At 50.4% G+C, this 25,185-nt stretch overlaps 1 protein-coding gene across 8 annotated transcripts in view; it reads right to left on the minus strand.

Moving 5' to 3' along the window:
- Positions 1-23,547, minus strand: part of STX2 (syntaxin 2) — a 32,824-nt gene extending 9,277 nt beyond the window's left edge. For 2 of the 8 annotated variants that reach the window (XM_045779284.2, XM_045779288.2), the window contains exons 1-8: positions 14,275-14,396; positions 13,066-13,140; positions 9,283-9,382; positions 3,995-4,069; positions 2,678-2,751; positions 1,965-2,073; positions 277-350; positions 45-182 (exon numbers count right to left, since the gene is read on the minus strand). In XM_045779284.2, the coding sequence (XP_045635240.1) occupies positions 45-182; positions 277-350; positions 1,965-2,073; positions 2,678-2,751; positions 3,995-4,069; positions 9,283-9,382; positions 13,066-13,140; positions 14,275-14,328 (699 nt within the window). In that variant the 5' untranslated portion in view covers positions 14,329-14,396. Of the gene's footprint in view, positions 1-44; positions 183-276; positions 351-1,964; positions 2,074-2,677; positions 2,752-2,952; positions 3,160-3,994; positions 4,070-9,282; positions 9,448-13,065; positions 13,141-14,274; positions 14,405-15,924; positions 16,077-23,314 lie in introns of those variants that run through there. The other 6 variants (XM_087857439.1, XM_087857437.1, XM_045779275.2 and 3 more) reach the window with 6 other exon arrangements.
- Positions 23,548-25,185: the final 1,638 nt, after the last annotated feature.

Here is a 25,185-nt window from a genome sequence, read left to right on the forward strand (position 1 = left end):
AGAGGCAGCGGTCCATCGTGACACGGGGAGACACGTGCAGTTACCTGGGTCTCCACGAACATGGCCATGTCCGTGAACATCTCATGCAGCTCCCGAATGCTGGTCTCCAGCTTCATGATGTCCTTGTGACGAGACTCGATTTCATTGAGAGCTTGTCTAGTAATTTGTGAATCTGATATAATCTTTGAAAAACAAACACAAAAGAGAAATACTGATGAACTCAGGGCAACGGGCAGATACGTGCAGACGCGCGGCCGCGGCCTCCCGGGCGCTCACGTCTGCCGTGAAGACAGAAGGGCTCCCGCTCTCCAGCATCTCCTCCAGCTCATCGTCCGTCGTGGTTCTTCCAGCTGCAAGACAAACACAAACTCCACTCACAACATGCCAACATTTATAAACGACTCTTTCAACCCTATGCAACTAAAACCTGACTTTACATTTTTAAACGTTTTTCTGACCTTTCAAACGTATTTTCCTAGATGAGTGTTAATGTTGAGAGAAACTGACATAAGACTAAGAAAACAGGAAAAATGAGAAAGCTCTCACGAAGAACCTCATAACTGGAACGAATCACAAAACCTAACTTTAGTATGAAGGAGAAACAACTATAAGGAGGACTCCTATGTGATTCTGTGCCACACGTTTTCCTGAAAGTTTGAGTCTGGCTGACGGATAAAGGGTATGTTACCAGCATCGACTGGAAGGTCATAAAGACTAATTAGAATCAGGCTTTAATACTCCACTGTGTTGGCTGGTGGTACTTTTCCTTGAGTTAAATGTATTAACGCTCTCTATGAAATACATTCACGGGTTTTTGGAAAAACTCAATTGATAATTCTCATTTTTTATAATTTGTGCCACAAGACAAAATTAAATGAACGTCATAATAATTCAAATATCATTTAAAGTGAAAGTTCACAGCAGCATTATTCGTATCATCATCAAGTGGAATTGACCCAAACGTCCATCCGCTGAGGCCCAGATAAACACAGCACAGCCCGTCCGCATGACGGCGCCTCAGTCAGCAGGCCGCAGGATGGCGGCACCTCGAAAAATGTGTATTAAGTGAAAGAGGCCAGTCACAAAAAAACCACATATTGTGTGATCCCATGTATATGAAGAGCCCAAAACGGGAGAATTGGTAGAGGTGCGTGGCTGCCTAGGGCTCCGGGGAAGAGGCGCGGGGAGTGACTGATGGTAGACGCGCATTTTTTGGGGTGACGACGATGTCCCACAATCGGCTGTGCGACACACTGGGACCGCTGACCTGCACGCTCTGCTCGTCACTGGCGGTACGTAACTGTGGCGCTGGAGACGTGCTGAAATACCATTTGATGAGGTTCACGCTCATGGCTATTCGGGGCTCCCCAAGTCCCTGGGGAGGTGCACACAGCCCTGGGGGCCGCTGCGCCCACCGTGAGCGCGTGCCATGGCTGAGGAGCCCTGGTCTTCTCTAACGGGGGGCAGCACACCTGACTGACCTTTATGAGGTCAGCAAAGTGCCTTCCGCCCGGAGGGAAGCCTGAGCCCCACCGTCCCAGACTGTTGGCTACACATGGTCCTTGCAAGGCAGGCTGGAGCAAATGGCATCCACACTTGCTTGCCAGACACACAACACCGTGAGGCCCTCAGGGACCGTCTCCCCAGATGGGGCACGGGGGGCGGGGGGCAAAAGAAAAGTACTTGAGGAGATGATGGCTGGAAGTTTTCCAAATGTGATTAACACCCTAAAAGTAATGCTGATTAGAAAGTAATTTAAAGTCCACTCACCAAGGATTTTCCAAAGGATGTGAATAAAGAAAAAGTTCTGGTGATTCGGTAAACAGGAAGCCATGAAAAGGCTTTAGGTTTCACAATATTGGCAAAAGTAGAGATGGAATAATTCTCCTTAAGTTAAAATACTTTGATGTCAAGACCTTAAGAAAAATATGTTTTTAACAAAAAAAGTATTTTCCTTTACTCACTTATTTCTAGCTGACGCTGTATCCGTCCTTTGCTCCGCTCCCGGAACAGGGTCTGTGCCTCATTATATTCTGTCATAACTTCCACGAATTTCCGAGATAGTACGGAATGCTATTAACACAAAAGAAATTAATATAGAACTATCATTTCTTCTGCTGAAAGTGACATACAAAAACATGACATCAGGAAAACTACACCTGTTATGGGAACCCTTCAAACAGAAAGTGAGACGAGCAGCAGCCAGCTCTGCGACACAACCCATGCTGAGAGCTTCACGTGTGCCACCGGGCTGGACGGTCCCAGCACCCCCATTCTACAGACGTGGACACTGTGACTCGAGCTCGCCTGTAATTCCCGGCTGACCGGACGCGGCCTGGCACCCGCGCTGGCTGCCCCGGAGCCTGCACGCTACGCCCCCAAGCAAGCAGCCTGGACCCCACCGTCGGCACCACAAACATTTAGAAGGTGCGGACCTCACTCCCCACCCTCCACGGATTCAGATAATTCAGATAACATTGCTCTTCAGAGCAGAACTCTGTTGATGGACTGAATACACATTTTCTTCGTAATGAGGTCATCTACAGAGATCACCTCCCTTTATGCAGAGACGTTGTAAGGATTAATGTGACATAGAGATGAACTATTTTAAAGTTGAAAGAAGTAAAAAGACCTATTCTTCCCATCGCTTCCGTCTGGACGAGGCGGACAACCAAACCTGGGTTCTCCGGATGCGAAGATCCACCGAAGTCCGGTTCCCACTCTCATCCTGGTCAAAACTTTGCTCAATAGCTAGAAACAAACAGGAAAAGCGTCACCTTTACACTAAAAAACAGAAGTTTCTGAAGCCAAGCCTCCAACTGCTTTTCTTTCTTATCTCTTCAATCCCTCATAAATGTAAGGATCTCAATAACGATCATCCATCGTTGGTAACACCACAAAATAAAACCGGATGTTCTAGCTTAACATTTAAAACAAAAAGAAGCAAACCACCTGACTCTGATGGAGTTTGGAGAACGTAACTATCCATCCACAGGAGATCCTGAAGCGTGGTGAATTCCAATGGACAAATGTCCTGGTTTCTCCAACCAAAAGAAAAAAGGGGGGGGGATGGAAGGCGAGTCTGAGTTTTAAAAAACATTAAGTGACACGCCACCAATCACAGGGTATGGTCCTTATCTGGAACTCAATTCAAGCACACTGTAAAAAGAAATTCAAAGAACACTGAGGAAGAATAAATCCTAATTGGCTATTTCCTAACTGTGTGGATATAATCATGGCACTGTGGTTGTATTTTTGGGTGAAAATCCTTCTGTTCTGCAATATACTGACACACGTGCTGATGAAGCCACCTGGGCAGGGAGGAGCCGCGAGGGTGCAGAGCTGAAGGGTGTGGCCACGGGGTATGACCACGGGAGGTGGGTGGTCATCTTCCTACCCCCACTTGTTTGAAATGCCCCCTAACAAAAGTTCTTCCTGATCTGCAGAGACTTCCTGGATTCGAATGTTCCTCTGTAACAATTAGATCAACGTGTCTTCCCAGCACCCAGGTTTACGCCCAAACCTCTCAGACACCGCCTCTCGGAGCTGAACCTCGAGTACCAGAAGCTAAACTCCTACAAATTCAAGGAACTATTTCAGGAGAACTGGAGATTCGAATGAAAGGCTATTCACCTTCTCAAATATCTGCAATTTAGCAAAAAGTGTCATTAAAAATAGGCCTCTCTGAGAGATTAACAATTTATAAGCAAATGCATCGTTAACCTTGTTGAATACAAACTAGTGCTTCCATCCCAAATCTGCGGATTCAGCACAGTCAGCTTTAGCTCCCTGTGCGCCGTCCTCACAGCCAGCAGTGAAGAATTCTAGAACAATTCTAGTAACATAAAGGCCACTACTCCACGTTCATACAAATAACTTAGAGTGCTCAGAGTTCTGACTTGTAAAAATGTCAAGAGTAAGAGATTATAGAGGAAACACAGATTACCCACACACCACCATCACCCATTACACGCAGCCAAAGCTGTAAACTCACACTTTAACTTGGCTCGGATTTTGTTAGCAGTTTTCTTGATTTCTTTGTTCAGATCTTCAAGCTCTTCTTTTATTTCTTTAAAATTAAAAAAAAAAGGGCACCTAAGTTATAATACCCAATAAACTTAAATTCAACAACATCTAGGTAAATATTCAAGTGTTTGGTTCTCAAAGTGAAGTTCCCAGACCAAGGAGCCTCAGCACCAGGTGCGGTCCTGGTAGAAATGCACATTCCTGGGCCCCGCCCAGACCTACTCAGTGTGGGACCTGTGGCCAGCAATCTGACCCTAACAAGCCCCTAGCTGACTGTGATGTGCACCTGTATTTGAGAAGAGCTGGTTTACAGCAATAAACTGATGAACTAGTTCACTGAATCTGTCACTAACACCTAGACCTAAGAGAGGAAGAAGAAATGTAACCATATTCTGGAAAAAAAATTCTATGTGTTTGATTTCCTTTGTGCTCACCTCTACCTAATCGAAGCAGGCTCCTCATAGTGCTGGTCCCCGCACTGGGAAGGCTGAGGGTAACCCCCAGACCCAGCCACTCTGTCTGGACAGGGAGAGCCGGTGCGGGATCTACAGGAAAATGCACATGGAGCAGGAGAATGTGTGTAGGCATGTGGCCCCGCTGAGGACACAGCACGCCAGACTTGGGGAACAGCTATGAGCCACGGGGTAGGCACAGAAGCTTCCGTAACTGAGGACTGAGCCTGGGGTAGATCAGAGCCCTGTCCCCCAGCTGACACTCCCCAGGAGCACTCCCTGCTCTGGATATGAAAGCCCTGGGCCTTTCCAGGAATGGAGATGCCGGGCTCCCTGCTCATACAGGCAGGCAGGGGCTCAGGTGTTCATGAGGGAAAGGAAAGAGGCATTACCAGATCTGATCCCCTCAAGCACAGAAGAAAGCCATAAGCTTATCCTGGGCAAAGGTCGCATTTCAAACCACTGCGAAAAGGAAGGGGTGTGATCAACACTCCTGCTGAGAACCATCAGGAAAGCTGGACAAAATAGGTTTTTAATCTGCTTAAAGGCATTTAAAGCTAAAAAGGCAGGTAAGCAGATCCAGGAGAAGGACACCCAGATGGGGGAGCCAGTGACGGGAGCGGCTTGAAGCTGGAGGCAGGGGAGAGGAGAGCTGCGAAGCCACTGAAGGCCCTGCCCCAGAGGAAGAGACTGTGATGCGGCTCACCTACCCCTCCCAAACTAGACCCAGAGCGGCAGCTGCCCCTGGCCATCTGTCAAAAATGTTTAAAAATCATCTTCTAGAAAAGAAGATACTATGCTAGGACTCAAATTACTGCCGCGAGCTTTTATGCACAAAGCCTAGGGCCCGATCAAAAATAGCCAGGCAAACAAAGCAGCACAGTCGAGGTCCACAGACCCCCAGGGGCACCAGTTAGTGGGTGATGAGACGCAGACAGTGAGGTCATTATGTTCAAAGGGGCGAAATACAAGATTAAGAATCTTGTCAGAAAATCAGACAGCACAGAAATGAACCAAGTGAAATTCTAGGACTGAGAAATATCTCACCCAGAAATAACTCAATGGGTGGAGAGAGGTCTGCAATGAACCAGAAACAGACTTCCCAACAGAACGGCAAGATGGGGGCGAGAACAGAACAGAGGGCAGGGGAACCACGGGCACACGGAAAAGGCCTCGACATACAGATTTCAGGTCTCCCAAAGAGGGAGGGCAGGAAACGGAGCAGGGATGGCTCCTGAGAAGACAGTGGCCCAGGCAGCCAGAGGCGCAGACCCAGGGATCCAGGAGGCTAACTTAGGAAAAGCAGTGCAAACAGAAAAAAAAAAAAAAAAAATGCATCCAGAAATGATAGTGCAAAATCACTGAACCAAAGACAAAACACCAAGTATCTTAAAGCCTACAATTCAACAGCTGACTAAAAAAAAAAGATTACTTCAAAATCTTCAAGATGGTCAAAGAAAATTACTTCCCAATAGACTCCTACACTTGAAGCTGCAAACATCCTTCAAGAACAAGATTACGGACAGAAAATTTCAGACAACTGCATATTCCCTACTAAAAACAGTAACAAAGAGGGTTTTTTAGAAAGACATGATCTCGGATGGAAGTTGGGAGACTCAAGGAAGACTAAGGACTGGTATGGGCATGCATGTAGGGAGATCCGAAGGGACGTTCACGGTACTAACATTTACATTACTTTTACCCATTACCTACGAACAGCAATATGTGCCTACGAGAACAGATGGGGTCGAAGGTTCCTGAGGTCCTTGTATTCCCCGGAAGTAGTAAAAACACAGATTCCTACCGGACCTTAAGTCAGGAATGCATGCTATACTCTAGATTATAACAACAGAGAGAAGTCCATATGAACAAGCTACTGGTGGAGGGGATAAAATTCTTAAAACCCAATCCAAAAGAAAGCATGAAAAGAAAGAAGTAATAGAACAAGCAAGAAAAATGAAAAACAAACAAGATTATGAATGTCTACCCCAATATATCACTAATTCTAGCCAACAGCCTAAAAGCACTGAGAGACAAAAAATGATCAAGCTGGAAAAAAGACAAACCCAATAATATTTTATTCATAAAAGACGAGAAACACGTAAGCACCCGGCTATGGAAGATAAGCAGGAATTGGTGGGGAAACCTATCCCACACCCAGTAATCAAGGCAAACCGGGAGCTCTGTCCACACAGGCCAAGTGGCCGCGAGGGCACAAAGCGTCCGTTAATGGGGGCGGGAGGGGCACTCCCCATGACAAAAGGCCCAGCGCAGCACGAGACTTTACGGTTCTGAAGGCACCGGCCCCCCCAGCTTTCCGCGCACATGGGTCTGCCTCAGACCCTGGAAGGAGGGAAACAGACGGCTACAGAGGGTGTCATGGACCAAGCCTCAGACGAGAACAGGGCTGCACAGCAGGCAACAGCACTTGATCGGCCTTACCTTCCCCACCTAGAGGACTAGTGCCGGCATACGAGACCGCATCCTTCAGAGATACAGCCTGGAGCGGTCACTCTGAAAGGAGTCAGCAAAAATAGCAGCGGCACACACGGAACACATGTATCACACACGGCAGCACGCACACTGTGTGGCCATACGGGAGCGCACACCCACAGATCAGCGTGGCCAATGTGGACCACCGGGGAATCCTGGCAAAGGAAACATGAGTTTCCACTGTGCCGTCACTGCCACCTTCCCATCGATTTGAAAATGTTCACACTAAACTCTGAAAACAGAGTGTTTACTGGTACTAGCCCCTGGATCTGGAGGAACAGGCCCAGGGACTGGGCACCACCTGGTGGCCACTGTGCTCAGGCTCCACGGGCCCTGAGGCTGGGGGGGTGGGCGGGGGGAGAGCCAAGCTCCCCCCCACCCCGCCCACCTGCCCACCCGCCAGGGGCCAGCAGCCCACTGCCCTCTGCATCGCCCCAGGCTCCCCAGACCAGGGCCCAGTTCTGCATTACAGAACTGGACTTCTCTTTTCAAAGGTCAACTGAGTAGGCACTTGGACACTGCCTCCCCCGTTGTGGCTCACACTCTGTCATGAAACAGACCAAAGACCAGAGCAACAGTTCTTTTTTTTTTTAAAAGATTTTATTTATTTATTTGACAGAGATAGAGACAGCCAGCGAGAGAGGGAACACAAGCAGGGGGAGTGGGAGAGGAAGAAGCAGGCTCATAGCGGAGGAGCCTGATGTGGGGCTCAATCCCATAACGCCGGGATCACGCCCTGAGCCGAAGGCAGACGCCTAACCGCTGTGCCACCCAGGTGCCCCAAGAGCAACAGTTCTATTCGGAGCCCAGAAGGGACTACTGTGCAGCATTACGAGTTCTGCCCGTATTCCAACAGTAGTGTCACCTGCTATTTCTTGGCAGCGTAAGTTCTTTGGAAGCAAATTATTCAAAAGAAAAAAACACACTAATATTTATTCAAATTCAATTTTCCCAAGAAATAAGATGTTAATGGGTGTTACATAAAAAGTTTTGTGGGCAAATAAATGCGTGAAACACTACACTAAGTTAAACAGGTTTCTTTCTTTAAGCAGGACTGCTCAGGGCCTTTATTACTGAGGACACTGTAACTTCCCAAGAGGGGATATGGCCTAACGAGGTTCCCAAATACACTGGGTGACACACCTGGTTCATAGGCAAGCTGACGACATTCGTGCTCCAGGACACATTTTGGGAAACATTCTCCTAAACCGTAAGATAAGGCATCTACTGAGGGTCAAAGCATTATCTGACAAGACATGCAAAATCTTAAAATTAAGAACGGGTTCTTTTCCAATGTAATGTCTCTATTTTTTCAATGTAAGGCTACACCAAATAATCCTCTCACAAAAAGTGGCTTTCACCTTGCCTCCGAAGTTGAGAGTAAGCGTCCCCATCACCACTTCCGCTTAACCCCCTAGCGGAGGTCAGTGAAGCAAGTGCACTAGAAATAGAAGGCACAGAGCGAAGGGAACTGTCATTATTCACAGATGACAGGACTGGGTGCAGAGACAGTCCAGCAGAATCTCCACAGAAAGTAACAGCATAAGTCGTCCGGCGAGAAAACGGACACAAGGGCAACGTATAAAAACCCACTGTATTCTACCCATAGAAACGAACAGAACACAAAACTTAGAGCAGACACTAAAGCGTTAACATCGCGACCTCCGCCCCTTGTAAGAGACACAGTGCAGGATGTGTGAGGCCCTGCACCTAACCCTGGGGAGCACGACCAAGAGAGATGGAAAACAATGAAAACTGCAGAAGGACAGGCCCCTTTCATGGAGTAAAAGATGCAATATTGTAAAGACACCAATTCTTCCCCAAAATGATGCACGGATTCCAATTCGCAATCTCTGGCTTATTCAGACCCATCTTACCTTTACAGTTTTCAACACTTGTCCCTCCCGATCAAGGAAACATGCCCTTATAACTGCCAGTGCCCTCCTTCCTGGTTAATTTAGGGTCATTTCTTACATGCTGTCCCTAACAGACATCCAGAACAGCACACCCCATACAAAAGCCTTTCCTGAAGACTTAAAATCACCCATAAACCTGCCCTAAAAAGGCTGTTTTCCATCTCAGTCTCTTACTAACTTTCATTTACTCTGTTTAAAGATTTATTTATTTATTTTAGAGAAAGACAGCAAGAGCAGGGAGGGGGCAGAGGGAGAGAAAGTGCATCCGAACGGAGGGATGGCCTGCCTGCTTCCGGGACTCTGACCAGCTCCCCGAGCGACCGCAGTCAGGGCTGAGGCCTGTTTCACAGGCAGCGAGAGAGAGAGGCGCACAGGTTTTAAAGGCACGGACTTACTTCCTTCTGGGTTTGGTGCAGAAAGAATGATGCTGTGGTTTTTCTTTACTTCTTCAACATGTTGAGCTATTTTAGCTGTACCGTTCCTGATCTCCTCAACCTAGGACAGGTATAAACAGCCATCAGTGTTGTGACAAGTTCAGATTTGCTACCACTTTCCATTACCTAAAAAAGGAAAGACAAAGGAAGTAAATGAATAATCACCTCATGAAGAAATAACAGACTTTTTCCATTCTCACACTAACCGTTATTTAATTTAAAGATAAAGAAAAACGTACCGTGTGAAGATCCACACCCCCATGACTAAGGCGCTACCGATCGATGTTCACCAACAAAACCTATCAGGTTGTAAAAACCTTTACAATCGAGACCCAAGTGTTAGTACAGGTGACATCCACTGGAAGCAGACGGCCATGCACCCAGCGCTCCATGCGGTCGAGGAGGAAGGAGCTACGCCAGCAATAACACTCCACGTGGGGAAGTGTTTGTGGCCGACGGGGCCAAGCCTTCACAGACACTGTTTTTACCTCTCATGATCTACACCATTCAACACTTGTTTCAAAATGTAAGGTACTCACCAGCAAGATTTATCCAAATGGATCCACGTATCCATAATTACCACACTCCAAAAATAGCTTAAATATTTACTGATTCGTTTTAAAATAGTAATCACAAAATCATTCCACGTCGTGGTAGAAATCCACGTCCCAATCCTGTGAGTGTGCCTTACACGGCAAAAGGGACTTTGCAGTTGGGGTTAAGAGTCTTAAGAGGGGAAATTTTCCTGGATTGTCTGAGTTGCCCCAAAGCAACCACAAGAGTCCTTACAAAAAGGAGGCGAGAGGATGGATCAAATCTAGAAGGTGGTGTGGTAACATGAGCAGAGGCTGGAGTGATGTGCTTTCAGAGTCCACAAGCTGGATTCTTCCCCTGGAGCCTCCAGAAGGAGCCAGCCCTGCTGGCAGGATCACTGCAGGTCTCGCTGGAGCTGTACAGTGATGAATGCGTATCGGGTGAAGCCATGTGGGTTGTGCTAATTTGTGACAGCCACAGGGAGAGACTGAGTCCACACACATATTTGTGAGAATGAGAGAGAGTATCAGTAAGAAAATGGTCTTGACCACATGGACTCCTTGAAGGGGTCTTGGCCCTCCCCAGAGACCCCTGGTCTCAGCTCCAAAGCACATATGGAAAATTCAAGTGTTAGAAGAGAGGGCAACACAGAATTCTGCCTTCCTAGAAGGACGAAGGGCTGTGCTGCTGGGCCTGGAGGCTATTTCCACCCTCACGCAATTTCCATAAGACTTCATAGACTTCACATATTTGTAATGAAGTGTTATTACTAATCACATAAAAACAATGCATAAAATAAAAGCTGATTCTTTTAAACGTTTGCCAGTTCATCATGAAGGCGTAAACACACGCAGTGATACTCTGGGTTCAGTGCGCAGGCCAGCACCCCGCCAGCCGTCTTGAAAGTGCCGTTTCTGCAGTAAACTCCGTGGTACGCAACGGTCATCAAGCAGGAAAGACACTGCTTGGCCCCCTGCAGAGTTCTGCAGTAGACAACCCCAACACCTCTGTGGCAGCGGCCCCAGTGTGGCCCAGAAAGGAAAGGGGGCTGTCATGCTCCCAGCACGGTGCCAGGGGGCAGCGCCACAGTCACGGTGGTGCCCACTCCCACCAACGGCTAGGAGGAACACAGCACAAGGTCTCTTTCTGTCCCTTACAAATCATCTTCGCAAAGGGGACGTTCCCTGGCCACCCCATAGGGCACCACCCTAAGTCCTTAACCAAGCACTGGCCATGTGCACAATCCTATCTTTTACAACATTCTATGTGATATTTAAGGTCCAAATGCCGTTCTCTGAAAACAGGCTGGTAGTAACATCATTGTCTATCTGTCTAAGAAGTCATTCCACAAAACTTAACTTTGAAAGGAAACAACCATTTAGCAAGTGAAAATCTGGACTTCAGCTGGACACTGCCGCTCCCAAGCACCCCCCAACAGCACGGGCACTGTTCTCACTCCTCCTGGCGCCACAGCCAACACAGGTCAGCGCGTGGCTCCCAGAAACCAAGAACCAGGTCTGCGGTAAACAATTCTTCTGTCAGATGTAACAACATTTAATGCTAGGAGACTCTTTAATATAAGAAATACATTTTTACGAAGAACTGGAACAAAAGAATTACGCATCCGGGTGAAGGGGGTAAAATAGAAAAATAACTTCACAAAGTGAGTAGGTAAGCTCAAGACAATACAAAGGGTCTCATTTCCTAAGTGGAACCAGGAAATTCAGTATCTTAGCTGCTTTGCACCTTACAGTAAGTCCCTGTATCAAACAAGTGATGTCATGCTTTTTCCACTAGGTAAAATTAGGAACTAACATCATAAATACCTGAGAGCCCATGGCTACACTTACACTAGGTATTTACCAAACTCTAAAAACCGCTAACTTTTAATACGTTTTTATTAATACGTACATTTTAAGATTTTATTTATTTATTTGAGAGAAAGAGTGCAAGAGCACGAGTATGAGCAGTGGCAGAGGGAAAAGCAGGCTCCCCGCTGAGCAGAGTGCCCGACTCGGGGCTCGATCCCAGGACCCCAGGATCGTGATCTGGGCCGAAGGCAGACTCTTAACTGAGCCACCCAGGCGCCCCCAATAGATTACATTTTTTTAATCAAATCTGCACATTGATAGGCCCGTTCACACCGTCATCCATGGATTCAAGAGTCAACTGACACTATTAGACTAGGTTCAGCATAACCCAAGCAAACCCTGCAAACACAGTTTTCTCATCATTAAATAATGATAATGGACATGTTTCTTCATGTTTAACAAAGTCAAAATATTTGTTCTGTGACTCAATTTCAAAAATTTAAAATCATGCAAAATTTGGTCAAATATGACTTAGGTTTAAGAATTTACCCATGGCGTAAGCCCAGAACCAGCCTCGGGGAGCTACGAGCGAGAGGAAAGGTCTTGCAGCAAGCCCGTGGGAGCAGACAAGGGACGCCGTCAGACCCACGGGACGCGGTCCCAGGGCAGTGGCCCCAGGGCCGACACCTCGAGAAAGGCCAAGCTGACAGATGGCAAAGCAGTGCTGCCACAGTTACATATCTGCCCACATATAAAATTTTTCAGGAGCGGAATTTAAGATACATTCAAAGATTTTAAGAAATATACAGTATGAGCTCGTTGACACATACAGTCACCGTCTGGGGACTCGCAGCTGTTCTGGGAGAAACAAGAGAAGCATCACCATGTGTACCCATCGGCCAAGGGGCACCCTTGCCACCAGGACTGCCAGTCCACTCTCTAAAGGACCAGGCGGCCCTCAGTGTGGAGAACACCGCTGGTGCTGGGGTGAGAACATGAGAGACACGAACCTACCACAGGGCGTGGCAGGGTCTCCCGGCGGCAGCCCAGTGCAGAGGGGCTATCTCCCGGCACCAGCTCCACGGTACTGAGAGAAGCACCTCGCCAAGCACCACCCAAGCTGGGAGCGTAAAGCTCCTCCCTGGGGAAGACGAGGGTTCTGGGGCTCCACGTCTGCAAACCACCACTCCCACCAACCCCTCCCCACGCCTATTACCAGGAAGAATGGCTCAATACTACCAGATATGTTCAGGGAACGAAAAATTCTAGAGAACTTACATCATCAGAAACAACTTTTTGAAGTATTACTTTTAGTATTATCTCAAATATAACACATACAGTTAACGCTGACTGTGTTTAAAGAAGAAAGTCTGGCTGGGCTTCATCGAATGGCTCTTACCTGATGGAAGAAATCATCCATGAAATGGTCCTTTTCAACAACAACACTTGTGTCCCCATCGTCATTTTTTCTACACTAAAACAGAAAATATAAAAAGGAAAATTCAGATTTTAGAAGTGTTCACACAAGCACAAACGGTGAACGAGAACGGCTAGAGCGTGGAGCTGTCACAAGCCAGTGCCGTCTGCGACGACCGCCCACTGTGGACTCCGGGCACACAGGGGGGGTTAGGACGGAGGCAGCGGACAGCCCTAGGGGGCAGCACGGCCACCTCCTGGAAACAACGGCGGGACTTCCCAGAACTTAACAACAGGGAGCTGTTCATTTGCACCCTGAAAGTCAACATGACAGCAAGTTTTATCCTCAAGAAGTGAACCCCTGGTACCGCATACTTTCTATAAAGATTAAAAACACACCACTGGCTAACTTTTCTAAAGCACATGATTTTCAAGGAACCTGCACATGTATTGGCTGGCATGCCTCATTTTCCCCTAAGTGAGTAACTCCCAGGGGCACCCACAAATAATCAATAAACACTTTAATATGGAAACACGTGGTAGGAAGAAGGAAAGCAACTGTCCTGACCACTGGAAAGAGCCACAGTGATGCTACGGGAGCAGTCAGGCTCTGTTTAAATCCCATCAAAGAATATTCCAGGGCAGTTCTCAAACTGGAGTTGCATTAGAATCATGGGAAGGCTGGGTCTCTGATTCAGCAGGTCAGGGTGGGGCATTCTGAACACTCTAGAACGGTCGGACGCCGTCCAGTGCTGCGGCTAGTGCAGGGACCCCCATGAAGAACCACTTTCCAGGGAGGCAAAGCCTCTACCCGTGGAACCCAGCCCTGGGCAGACAGAAGCTGCTGTGTGCAGCACCACCGGCCAGGGGACTGCTCGCGGAGCTCACCCAGGCACCACAGACGTGTACGCAGCATCCCCTAGTGGGGGTGGTGCCACGAAGAGAAAAGGAAAGAAAACCTGCCAGAAAGACCGTGGAGGGAACGGCTTTGAACCGTCTCCGTGAGGACACACCAGACGAGCCTGCTCACTGCCAGCCCTGTGAAAGCCAAGGTGGCCGTGGGTTTCAGGAATTCCCAGAACCTTAGCAAGACGGAAGTCTACCCATTCCAAGTCTGGACTGTTGCTTTACTGATCTACAGCCTACAAATAACTTGGAGACAAAATTCTACTAAAATGTAGCTAAGACAAACCTGCAAAGTGAGTAAATGTTGAAGAAAGCACAGGAAGCCCTCCCTGCGCACCATCCAGGGCCCTCACGAAAGCAAGGAGATTTGGCCCAAAGGTCAGCAATAATCTCTCAGCACCCTGAGGAGATCTCTCGAGGTCACCTCTCTCAGCCTGGGGCCCCTTCTGGGCAGAGATAAGCCAAGTCACTTAGCGGAGGCAAAGGGAAGAGAGGTCTCCCTCGGAGAGGAAGAGCTCGCCTAGAGGAGCGGCTCGCAGGAGGAGGGTGTGAGGGCGCCCCCATCGCAGGCGGACACAGTGCGCACACGGACGGGACGAGCGGGGCAGGACCAGCGGGGCGGCCGCCAAGGGGGAAGCAGAAGCCGCACAGGGTACGAGCCAGCTCCCTCGCTGGGCTGGGGAGGGACCCGCTGGTGCCTCTCAGACAGGCGTGGCCACACACCCCGTTAACCCTATTTATTCCCTTGCCCTGACTCCCCAGGGTGGTGGCTTCCCAGTGCCGTCCTGAGTTACACTGAGCCACCACCCTGCTCTCACATGACACCAGCTGTTGAGAAAGACGCCCGGAAGGAGTGCTAGTGACAATGTTTGGTTTGTGCTGCTAACAGGACAAGTATTAGGAGTAGAACTGTGTCCCTGGAAAAGCACACGTGGAAGGCCTAACCCCAGACCTCAGCATGGGAACCACGGCGGGAATAAGGGTTTGTGCGGGTGGAATTAGGGACGATGAGGCCGTGCTGGAGCAGGGAGGGTCCTTCACCCAACATGACTCCTGCTCTTGTAAGAGAAGACAGCCACAAAGAGGAAGAGGGCCACGTGACGACGAGGCACCCAAGGACCGCCAGCCCCACTGGAAGCTGCCCGGCCCTGCCCTGCCTCCCTCTCAGACTTCTGGCCTCCAGAGCTGGGGAACCACTCCCGCCGTGTTTCAGCCCCAGGTCTGTGGTAGTTTGCTCCAACAGCCCGAGGACACTGACCCAGCAAGTCAGGGCTGCCTGCCGTGCCCCGGCCTCCCTCACTGATGAAGACGGTTTCCCATGACTGTCAGCAGGAAAACAGCGCCATGCAGAAGTGGGTCCCAACCTGCCTCCCCGCAGCCCCTGAACCTCTGAGTCTCTGTCTCCTGGTCTGTGAACCATGGACTCCACCGGCCCCACCTCCGTCAAAGGCAGGTTGTAAGCACACCTGTCTACCTGTGTGACCTAAGGGGTCTCTATGTCACAGGGCTACGTCAACTGACAAAGGCTTTCAAATCATTCTAGTCTCAGCTGTAAGCCCCTCCAGGCTGGCACATCTTGAGAAAACAGAGCACTGCTGAAGGCTACGGAGAGCCGGTGCACCAGGGGCTTTGGGAAGCACCCTCGCCAAACCACCACCCACGGCCCATGTCCGCATCGCCAAGTCACGCACTAGAACACAGACCACACGGGGAAGGCATGTGCTCAAGTCCTCTGAGCGAAGCAATTCCGGGCCAGCCTGTGAATCCAGGTCTGTTCGGCTTTACAGAACTCACCATCAACAAGACCACCACTCCGACTCTGACCACAGACAGTGGCCCTTCACCTCCAGCTCCGACACTCAGGCAATGGCCCCAGGAACTCTACTATCCCCATGCTGCCAGGAAGCGGCGGAGGTGCCGACAACAGAGGACTGACCTTGTCGATTTGACTCCAAACGCCCTTGCTCTTAACAATTCACCATCCACTCCTCAGAGGAAGGAGCTTCCCCACAGGTCCCCCACTGCAGACACAGCCCGGCTACCAGGCCCTCCTTCCGACTCCTGGCGGCAGCCTCCCCTCCCCCCTCCGGAGAGCGTGCTCCACACCCCGCTCATCCTAACTTGGCCCTGTATCACCCTACGGTGGCTAATCGTCTTCTCTTCTCCATGGCGGGATCTCAGAAGGAAACGGTTATGCCACATTCAGCTCAAGTCAGGAACAAGAGTGAAACAGCACCACGTAAGCAGCTGGCTTCCTGTGAACGGACGTGAACTTGGTTTAGGAGCTAGTGCCCGGAGCACCGAGAGATGAGAAGGGCATCTGCCCCACAGGACTCTCACAGGGCCGCTCACATCTCACTGCTCTCAAGGTAAAGGTAGACTCACACACGCCAGTTTTTGTTTTGCTTTCTGTGGGACACTGCAAACCCACAGAGTAGAAGTACCACAATGAGCCCTGGATGCGTCCATCACATGGTTCAACCACCATCTCCCCGTAGCCAGTCCTGCTTCCCCTGCGCCCCCCGCCCCTACGGCACTAGGTCGCCCCGGGCGAATCCCATCCAGAAGACGCCCGCTGGGGGTTCCACGCAGCAGAAAACTCCAGCTGACACTCCAGGAGAGACACCACGGCGCTCAGGGAGACGGTTCCCGACCTCGCGCCCCCAGGGGAGCGCATCACGTCACTGCCACACTTCCACACTGGGCGCTGACCGCACTCCACGCGCGGTGGCCACCAGCAAACCAGACCGAGGAAGCCCAATGCGGCCTCGGCCTCTGACCCGCACTGCCTGCAGCCACGAAAGAGCCAGAGAACTAGAAATGCACTTTCTCTATTGTGTCCTTTCTTTACCCTTATTTTACAACCTTCACTTCTACTTTCTATCTCCGTGGGGTTCTCACAACCACCAGGTACCGCGGGGATTCTCACAACCACCAGGTACCGCGGGGGTTCTCACAACCACCAGGTACCGCGGGGGTTCTCACAACCACCAGGTACCGCGGGGGTTCTCACAACCACCAGGTACCGCGGGGGTTCTCACAACCACCAGGTACCGCGGGGGTTCTCACAACCACCAGGTACCGCGGGGGTTCTCACAACCACCAGGTAGCGCGGGGGTTCTCACAACCACCAGGTAGCGCGGGGGTTCTCACAACCACCAGGTAGCGCGGGGGTTCTCACAACCACCAGGTAGCGCGGGGGTTCTCACAACCACCAGGTAGCGCGGGGGTTCTCACAACCACCAGGTAGCGCGGGGGTTCTCACAACCACCAGGTAGCGCGGGGTTCTCACAACCACCAGGTACCGCGGGGTTCTCACAACCACCAGGTACCGCGGGGTTCTCACAACCACCAGGTACCGCGGGGGTTCTCACAACCACCAGGTAGCGCGGGGTTCTCACAACCACCAGGTAGCGCGGGGTTCTCACAACCACCAGGTAGCGCGGGGTTCTCACAACCACCAGGTACCGTGGGGATTCTCACAACCACCAGGTACCGTGGGGATTCTCACAACCACCAGGTACCGTGGGGATTCTCACAACCACCAGGTACCGCGGGGTTCTCACAACCACCAGGTACCGCGGGGATCTCACAACCACCAGGTACCGCGGGGTTCTCACAACCACCAGGTACCGCGGGGTTCTCACAACCACCAGGTAACTGGGGATAGATTCCATCATGCTGCCTTAGGTTCTCCATTCCCTAAAAGGGAAACTGAAAGCAGACAGGACCCTGCTACCTCACTGGAATGCCTCCTTCAGTCCCTCCAGCTGGGACAGTGGAGTCCACGCGCTGCCTTTGTGACCGTTGCTTTACGGTGAATAACAAAACCACCCGTGGCAAAGCATTTCCTAAAAGCAGCGGGAATACTCTCCAATGTGACAGGCTTGATTTCCAAACTGTCAAAGTGCAAGATAAACATTCAAATATCAACATTCCATTTCTGTTAAATTTTGAGAGACCTCCTTAAATGTAGCAATATAAAAAATAAAATTCCCCCTGTGTGACCACTATTGTCAGGAGGAGACATGTTGGGGACTATTTAACAGACACGAATCATTTGTCACTGGAATGCTCACTGTTTAGATTTCAACAGAAGCTAAATTATCACAAATCAGTAGAATCAAAACTTGGATAAAACACTGGCTTCTTTCTCCACATGCACAGACATGGGGGCCTTGCACAGATAGGAACTGTGGGCACATAAATCACATCTTCTTGAAATATATACAGTTGTACCTTTGCTGCTGGACAGCATTAGCCTAAGTCACTTCAGTACAGGAATGCACACGAGTGAGCATCGGTGGAAGCTGTCTGGTTCGTAGTGACACGCCTGCCTCATGCATCGGTGGGAGCTGTCTGGTTCGTAGTGACACGCCTGCCTCATGCATCGGTGGGAGCTGTCTGGTTCGTAGTGACACGCCTGCCTCATGCATCGGTGGGAGCTGTCTGGTTCGTAGTGACACGCCTGCCTCATGTCTTTATATTACTACGGTTTACACTGTTTCACGTGTCTGTATTTTCACTGAACATCTGTCTGCACTGTTAGTATCACACACAGACCTTTTACAGGTACTGAGACTTCGCATAAACAAAATTGTACTACACAGATGCTTCTGCAATTTGACTCTTTTTCTCCCTATGACGTGTTTAAAGATTTCTCCTTATCTCTCACTTTCACTCACTGACAAACTAGTCCTCTTTCTGTCTTTCACACCAACCTGTCCCCACCTTGGGGCCTCGGGGCTTGCTGTGCCTTCTGCGGGGAGCACCTGCCCTGGCCTGCCCCCCACTGGCTTCTCCTCCTCATTCAGGCCCCAAGTAGCCCGCCCACAGCCACACACCCTGCTCTATTTCCCTCAGAGCAGGAATTTACTTAGCTCGCCCCTGCCTGCTCCCCACAGGTGTCCCAGCAGCAAGGACACCATCTGCCTTCTCACAGCTCCTGCATCAGGGCTGTGCCGGTGCCCCGGTGCGGGGCCCCAGTCAGAGGGATCAGCTGAGCTAAGGAAGAGAAGGGGGAGGGGACCGAGAGGAGGGCGGAGAGGACTGAGGACACAAGCGGAGATGAACACAGGGCTGACACAAAGCAAGTGTGACCTGGGCACAGGCATTAGTTGCTCGTCCAGGTTCCACTTTGCAGGAGGTCCTGCGGCACACTCTGCCCTCCAAGGCTAAGGCACCGTTCTAACTTGGAATAAATCTCCTCCTTTCTGTTGCAGCTAATGAGTTTCTGTCCCTTGCAAGCAAAAGAGCCTTGAGGACCATACATTCCACTGTCATCTCCATTTTCCTCACCGTGGGATCTTGAAACAGAAACAACAATTCAATCAACACCTGGCAGGTTCTGAGCACAACTGGCCACACAAGTCGGAAGGGCTGTGCCGGTGCTCAGTGGAAGAAAACAGGACTGCGTCGGTGCTCAGAGTGGAAGAAAACAGGACTGCGTCGGTGCTCAGAGACGGGAAGACAGCCATCTCTGGGGACAGAAGAAGAGAGCAGGGCAGGAAGACTTCCCAGGGGTGATGACTGCATGCGCTGAGACCGTGAAGGTGTGAGGCAGGCAGAGAAGGGGGACACGGGGCGCAGTACACACAATGGCACGGAAGAGGGAAGCCGCCTCGGGAACAGCAGACAGCGCCCGATGACAGGACCAAGGCAGCCCATGGGACGTGTGCACCAAAGAAGAAACCCTTGTAGGAACTGGCTTTTCATGAAGTGGTTCTCTTAGGTTTTCTATTCCTTAAATTCACAACAGACTTGAGGTTAGAAACAAGAAGAATTAATCTGCGGAAATGTCCAAGTTTTGTTGTCTTAAAAAGAGACCCACCACGTATACAAACGAATATATTTATGGTAGCTAAGAATAGAGAACCCATAGATTCCAACTGGGGGAACTGTTTCTACAACGACAAACGAAATATAAAAAGTTGGCGGAACTATATAAACCACAAAATTCTAAACTATAAACATATGCATATAGGAAATTATAAATACACTATAAAATTCTTAGCATTTTAAGTTTTAGTGAAGTATTTAGAAAAGTGTTTTATTTTACAAATGGGAATCTGAATCTTTATAACATGAGCAGGCTGAGCTGTCAAAAAAGAACTAAAATATCTGGGCAGTTTTTCCTGCCCTGTAAAAACTGTATTTACATTTCATCACCTTGAATCCAGGGATTAAAGATAGTAATTTTCTCATTTCCCTTAAGTGTACTAATGAAGATACGGAAGGACTGTGTGTTTGTGTCTATTATCCTGTAAGCAATACCCGCAGCTGAAATCGCAGTTTCTCTATTCTTAACTATAATAAGTGTGTCCATTTGCATACACAAACTTTTTTAAAAAAGGCAACCATAACACATCTGGAGTCCCTGTCTTGTAGAACATCCTCTCGCATTTACTTTTGTCCTAGGACGTACTCCACCCGCCGCCCCTGCCCTGGCCGTCAGCCTCCACACGTGCACGCACGTCAGGTCTGTCTCTCCACATCTAGCACACCGCTCCTGGAGACCTAGCACTCACATGTCTGTTGACAGGTGGTTCTTTCTACTGTCTGTAAATAGTAACAACATCTTTCAGGATTCAGAGTCTAGGAGATCTTGAACAAGCCATTTAAACCTCCTGCACCCAAATAAATTGGCTGCTCGAAAGGACAATCATTGGTTAGAAGCAGCTAAATCTGAATCTGACAAATTGTATTGATCACGCCAATATTTAAGTCTTTTCCAATGGGTTATCAGTGATAACCTTCTTCTCAGGAAAAAGAACTAACAGCTAATAAAGGAAACTTCTTGGAGGTTTCCAAAAACAACTATTTTGCCAGGTTGGACATTGTTATGAGGCATGTTAACTATCAAATTAAAATTCACCTAGGAAAAAAACACCAGCTGTTTAGAAACATGGTTATGAATAGACTTTCAACTACTCCAAGAACTACTTGGAAAAAATACATTTCCTTAAGGAAAAATAAAAGTTTGACTTTTATTTTATTTTTTTTTTAAAGATTTTATTTATTTATTTGACAGAGATAGAGACAGCCAGCGAGAGAGGGAACACAAGCAGGGGGAGTGGGAGAGGAAGAAGCAGGCTCACAGTGGAGGAGCCTGACGTGGGGCTCGATCCCGTAACGCCGGGATCACGCCCTGAGCCGAAGGCAGACGCTTAACCGCTGTGCCACCCAGGCGCCCCAAAAGTTTGACTTTTATATCTGATAATTTTCAGGTGAACTTTTAAATATTAAAAGTTATTAAACGTTAAATGTCAAATTCAATTTTAAATTAATATTTTACACTAGATAGAAATTTCCTTTTTATAACTTCCTGCAAACATTAAAAAGCTAATAAATATTAATAGCACTTATAATTACATAGCATTTTCTCCCAACTTCTCCCAGAGTGTCACACACAGGAGATAATTTCATGTTTCACAACTCCTTCTATGAGTAAGCAAGAGAGAGATTATTATCCCCATTTTATGTACAAGAAAATTAAGGTTTTGAGAGTTTTAAAAATAATTTGCCCAAAATTAGACAAGTCCACCAGCAGAAACTTCCAGCAGTCTGCTCTATAATTGCTCAGTGTCTTTACCTAGAGCAGGATGGTACTGGACTAGAAGGACACTTCTAGCTCTGAAATTCTAGATCGAACGGGTCACGTGTTCCTCCCGCCGCAGCAGGGAGAGCTGGGATGTGCACGAGCTTCAACAGTGGTAAACGACTGCTCGATTTATTTTTTGCTAATCAAGCCAAGAAAAGCTGCTCATATAGTCTACTGGCAGATCTTTCTTACTATTCCCCAATGTTACATTCATTTGAGAACTTCTGTTTGCTCTAACAGTTACAGTCATGTTCGGATGCATTCAGCATTTCTTCACTCAACAAATACTTGAGCTCCTCGTGGCACAGAACGACATCCTACGGGCTGAGATAGCGGAAATTTGCTATATATAACATGATGTGCAACTGCAGAGATCAGAATATTTGGCCATTAACAAAAAGGGAAGAAAAAAATCACTATGAAGAAAGGCTCTTGGAATGGATGTAAAACATAATTTCTATGATCCCAAGGGAGAGTCATCCTTTGCCTTTCTGAACCAGGCTTCCTCATCGGACGCACAGAACATAGGTAATGATTCGAGGGACTGTTCCCTCTACTTTCCTCAGTGTGGCCTATAATCAGGGGCACTCTAGAAGCAAAGGAAAGAACCTCATTCATTACATGCAACGAATGGATGCCTTGGGCTGTGGGCCCAGCACTGGGCTCTGAGGCTGCCTGCTGCACTGGGCAGAGGCTTTCCCTGTGCAGTGGGATACAAGACATGAACACTCAGCATCAATTACCTGCATTTTTATAGAAAAAAAGTCATAACTAACTCTTGACCTAAAACTTCTCAACTCTCCCACATTCTATGAACACCCAGTCTGGCCCCACTGCCCCCGTCTCAGTCCTCAAGCTGTCGTCCTGAACACACGCACAGTGCATCAAAACTCACCCCGTTCCTGAGTGAGCTCCCCTCTCTCATTCAGTAAAGGGTAACTGGCGAGCTCACTGGCTGGGGGCTCCACACTCCGCCAGCTGGGAGTGCTGGCTGCTAAGAAAGGGCAAGCACGCGGTCCTGGTTCTCGGAAGGCCAGCTACTCGCTGGGGAAACGCGGGCCCTCCGCCCGAGCGTCGGGGCTACCAGGGGCCCACAGGCAGGGGGCATCGTGTGCCTTCCTCCTCCCACGGGCGAGGTCGTGAGGTAGACCCCGGGGATCGGACAGTGGGCATGGGCACAAGCCCCTGCTCCCGGGAGCTCACACCCACCCACTAGGGTGGGACCGACCACAGCTCAGTGAGTTCTGGTTGTCCTAAGTGCTGCGCAGAGGATCACACAGGGCGATGCCAGGGATAGCCTTCAGCCTGGGCAAGCAGCGAGCGGCTCAGAGAAGGGGCTTCGAGGCCCGGCTGCTGCCCCGTGCCCCCGGGACAAATTGCGCTCTCAAAGACTCAGTTTCCCCATCTATCAGCGAGGAAATCAGCGCTCCTGCCTCTCGGCTGGGGGAGCGTCCAGCACATGGTGGAGACAGCGACCCCCGACCCCCGACCCCCGCCCTCGCCGTTCTCTCCCACCCTCCCCGGCGCCCCCCCGCCCTCGCCACTCCCACCCACCCTCCCCGGAGCCCCCACCCCCGCCCGCCCCGGAGGCCCCCGCCCTCCCCTTCCCCGCCCACCCTCCCCGACGCTCCTCCCCGCCCGCCCCGGAGGCCCCCGCGCCCCCCGGCCCGGACCCGCCCGGACCAGCCCGTCCCTAACCGCTATCCGCCACCCGCCCGCCGCTCACCGCCCTCAGGTCCGGCAGCCGGTCCCGCATCCCCACGGGCCCGGGCGCTGCGCCCCGCCGCTCCGGCCGGCCCGGCGCCGCCTCCGGCCGCCGCGGTCTCTCAGTGGCCGCGCCGCCTCAGCCCGCTGGTCGCCGGCTCCGCGCCGCGCCCTCCCACCGCCCTCCCCACGGGCCGGCGCTGCCACGGCAACCGCGCCTGCACGCTCTGCGCATGCCCGGCCGCGCCGCGCCCGGCCCACGCAGCCTGCGGGAACCTTCGCGGTAAGGCCGCGGCCCGAGGGGCGGGGCCGGGCGGGGCCTAGGGGGAAGGCGGGGCCTGCGTGGCGCGAAACAGGCGGGGCCGAGCCGGGAGGGGCGGGGCCTGAGGGGAGGTCGGGGCCTGCGGGAGCAAGGGGTGGGGCCTGGGGGCCGACGGAGTTGTACACCCGCTGCGTCTTCAGCGGGTCAACCAGATGTGGCTTTCGTCCCTTCTTGATTTGCTTTTTTGTTTCTGTGCTTTCACACTCATTTATTTTTAAAGATCGTGAACATTTTGGTGAGCAATTCAGCCAGGCTGTGGAAGAGGGTTGGGCGCAGCTTTGGACACACGCACCCTGGAGGGGCTCTCTCCTCCAGGACGCGCACCGGGGATGCACGTGGCGCTGGAGGAACACCACTTTGGGCGGCGTGGGGCGGTGATGTGCACAGACCCACGACGCCGAATGACCCTAACAGAGGCTCTTCCGGAAAGCCCTTCCTCCATGGAACCTTCTGATGTCAGCCGGAGTGCCCCTGGAGCCTGAGTATGGCATCCGAGTGTCCGGCGTGCACGGTGCCTCAGACACATGCCGGCCCACCGTCCAGTCCTGATTAAGGCATCCCAAAGAACATTAAAAGATGACGGCAGCATCACTCTTAAAATCCTCTTTGTGTAGCTTCCCATGCTCCATGTCTCACGCCCTGCAGGTCGCAGAACCCCGTGGTCTCTGCACAGCTCCAGGACCACCTCCTTCTGGCCCCTGCAGGTGGGCCAGCACTACTCTCCCAGGCACGGAGCTAACGGCTCTCTCCAGTGAGTGCTGGCCCTACCTGATGTCTCCTCCCCAGCCTCTATTATTCCCGAACACATAAAGTGCGCAGCAACTGGATAATGTTGAATTGTCAAAAAGAGCCTTCTTCCCCTGCCGGAGAAGGAATGAGAGTGTGGGTACTAGTACATAATTTGTCATTGTTGTCTCTGTCCCATACACACATATGCAGTGTGGCCATGGCACCCCATGGTGACAGTTCATGGACTTTACCGGATTATGGGGGTGGGCCTAGTCTAACCACCTGATCCCTCACAAGCAGAGGGCTTTTCTCCAGCGGGAAGAGATGTGGCAGGGGGGACGACAGAGAGACCCCGACGGTGGGAAGGAGTCAGTGCCCCATCGCTGGCTCTGAAATGTAGGATCCACGTACAAGGACTGAAGACAGACTTCTAGGACCTAAGGGTGGACGCCAGCTGCCACCTGACGGCCAGCAAGCAAATGGGGACTTCAGTCTCGAGCTACAAGGACCTGTGCTCTGCCAACACCCTGGTTTGGGAACAGATTTTTCCTGGGGCCTCCCAATGATAGCAGACCACTAACACCTTGATTTCAGCCTTCTGAACCCCAAAGCAGAGGACCCAACCCAGACTCTGACCCCCAGAACTGCGAGCCAGTAAATACGTACTATTTAAAGCTGCTAAATTTATTATAGTTTGTCATGGCAACAGTAGAAAACTAATACAGTCGTTTACTAAAATTAGGAATTTAGCCCCTGTTTGATAGGGCATCTATGCTATATTATGTGGCCCTCTTCAAGGAATGTTACAAGTAATGAATGAAAGAATGAGCAGGACAAGTTTG

This window comes from Ursus americanus, chromosome 30 (genome assembly GCF_024610735.1).
Source record: "Ursus americanus isolate L20-20 chromosome 30, mUrsAme1.1.p, whole genome shotgun sequence".
Classification (NCBI taxonomy): domain Eukaryota; kingdom Metazoa; phylum Chordata; class Mammalia; order Carnivora; family Ursidae; genus Ursus; species Ursus americanus.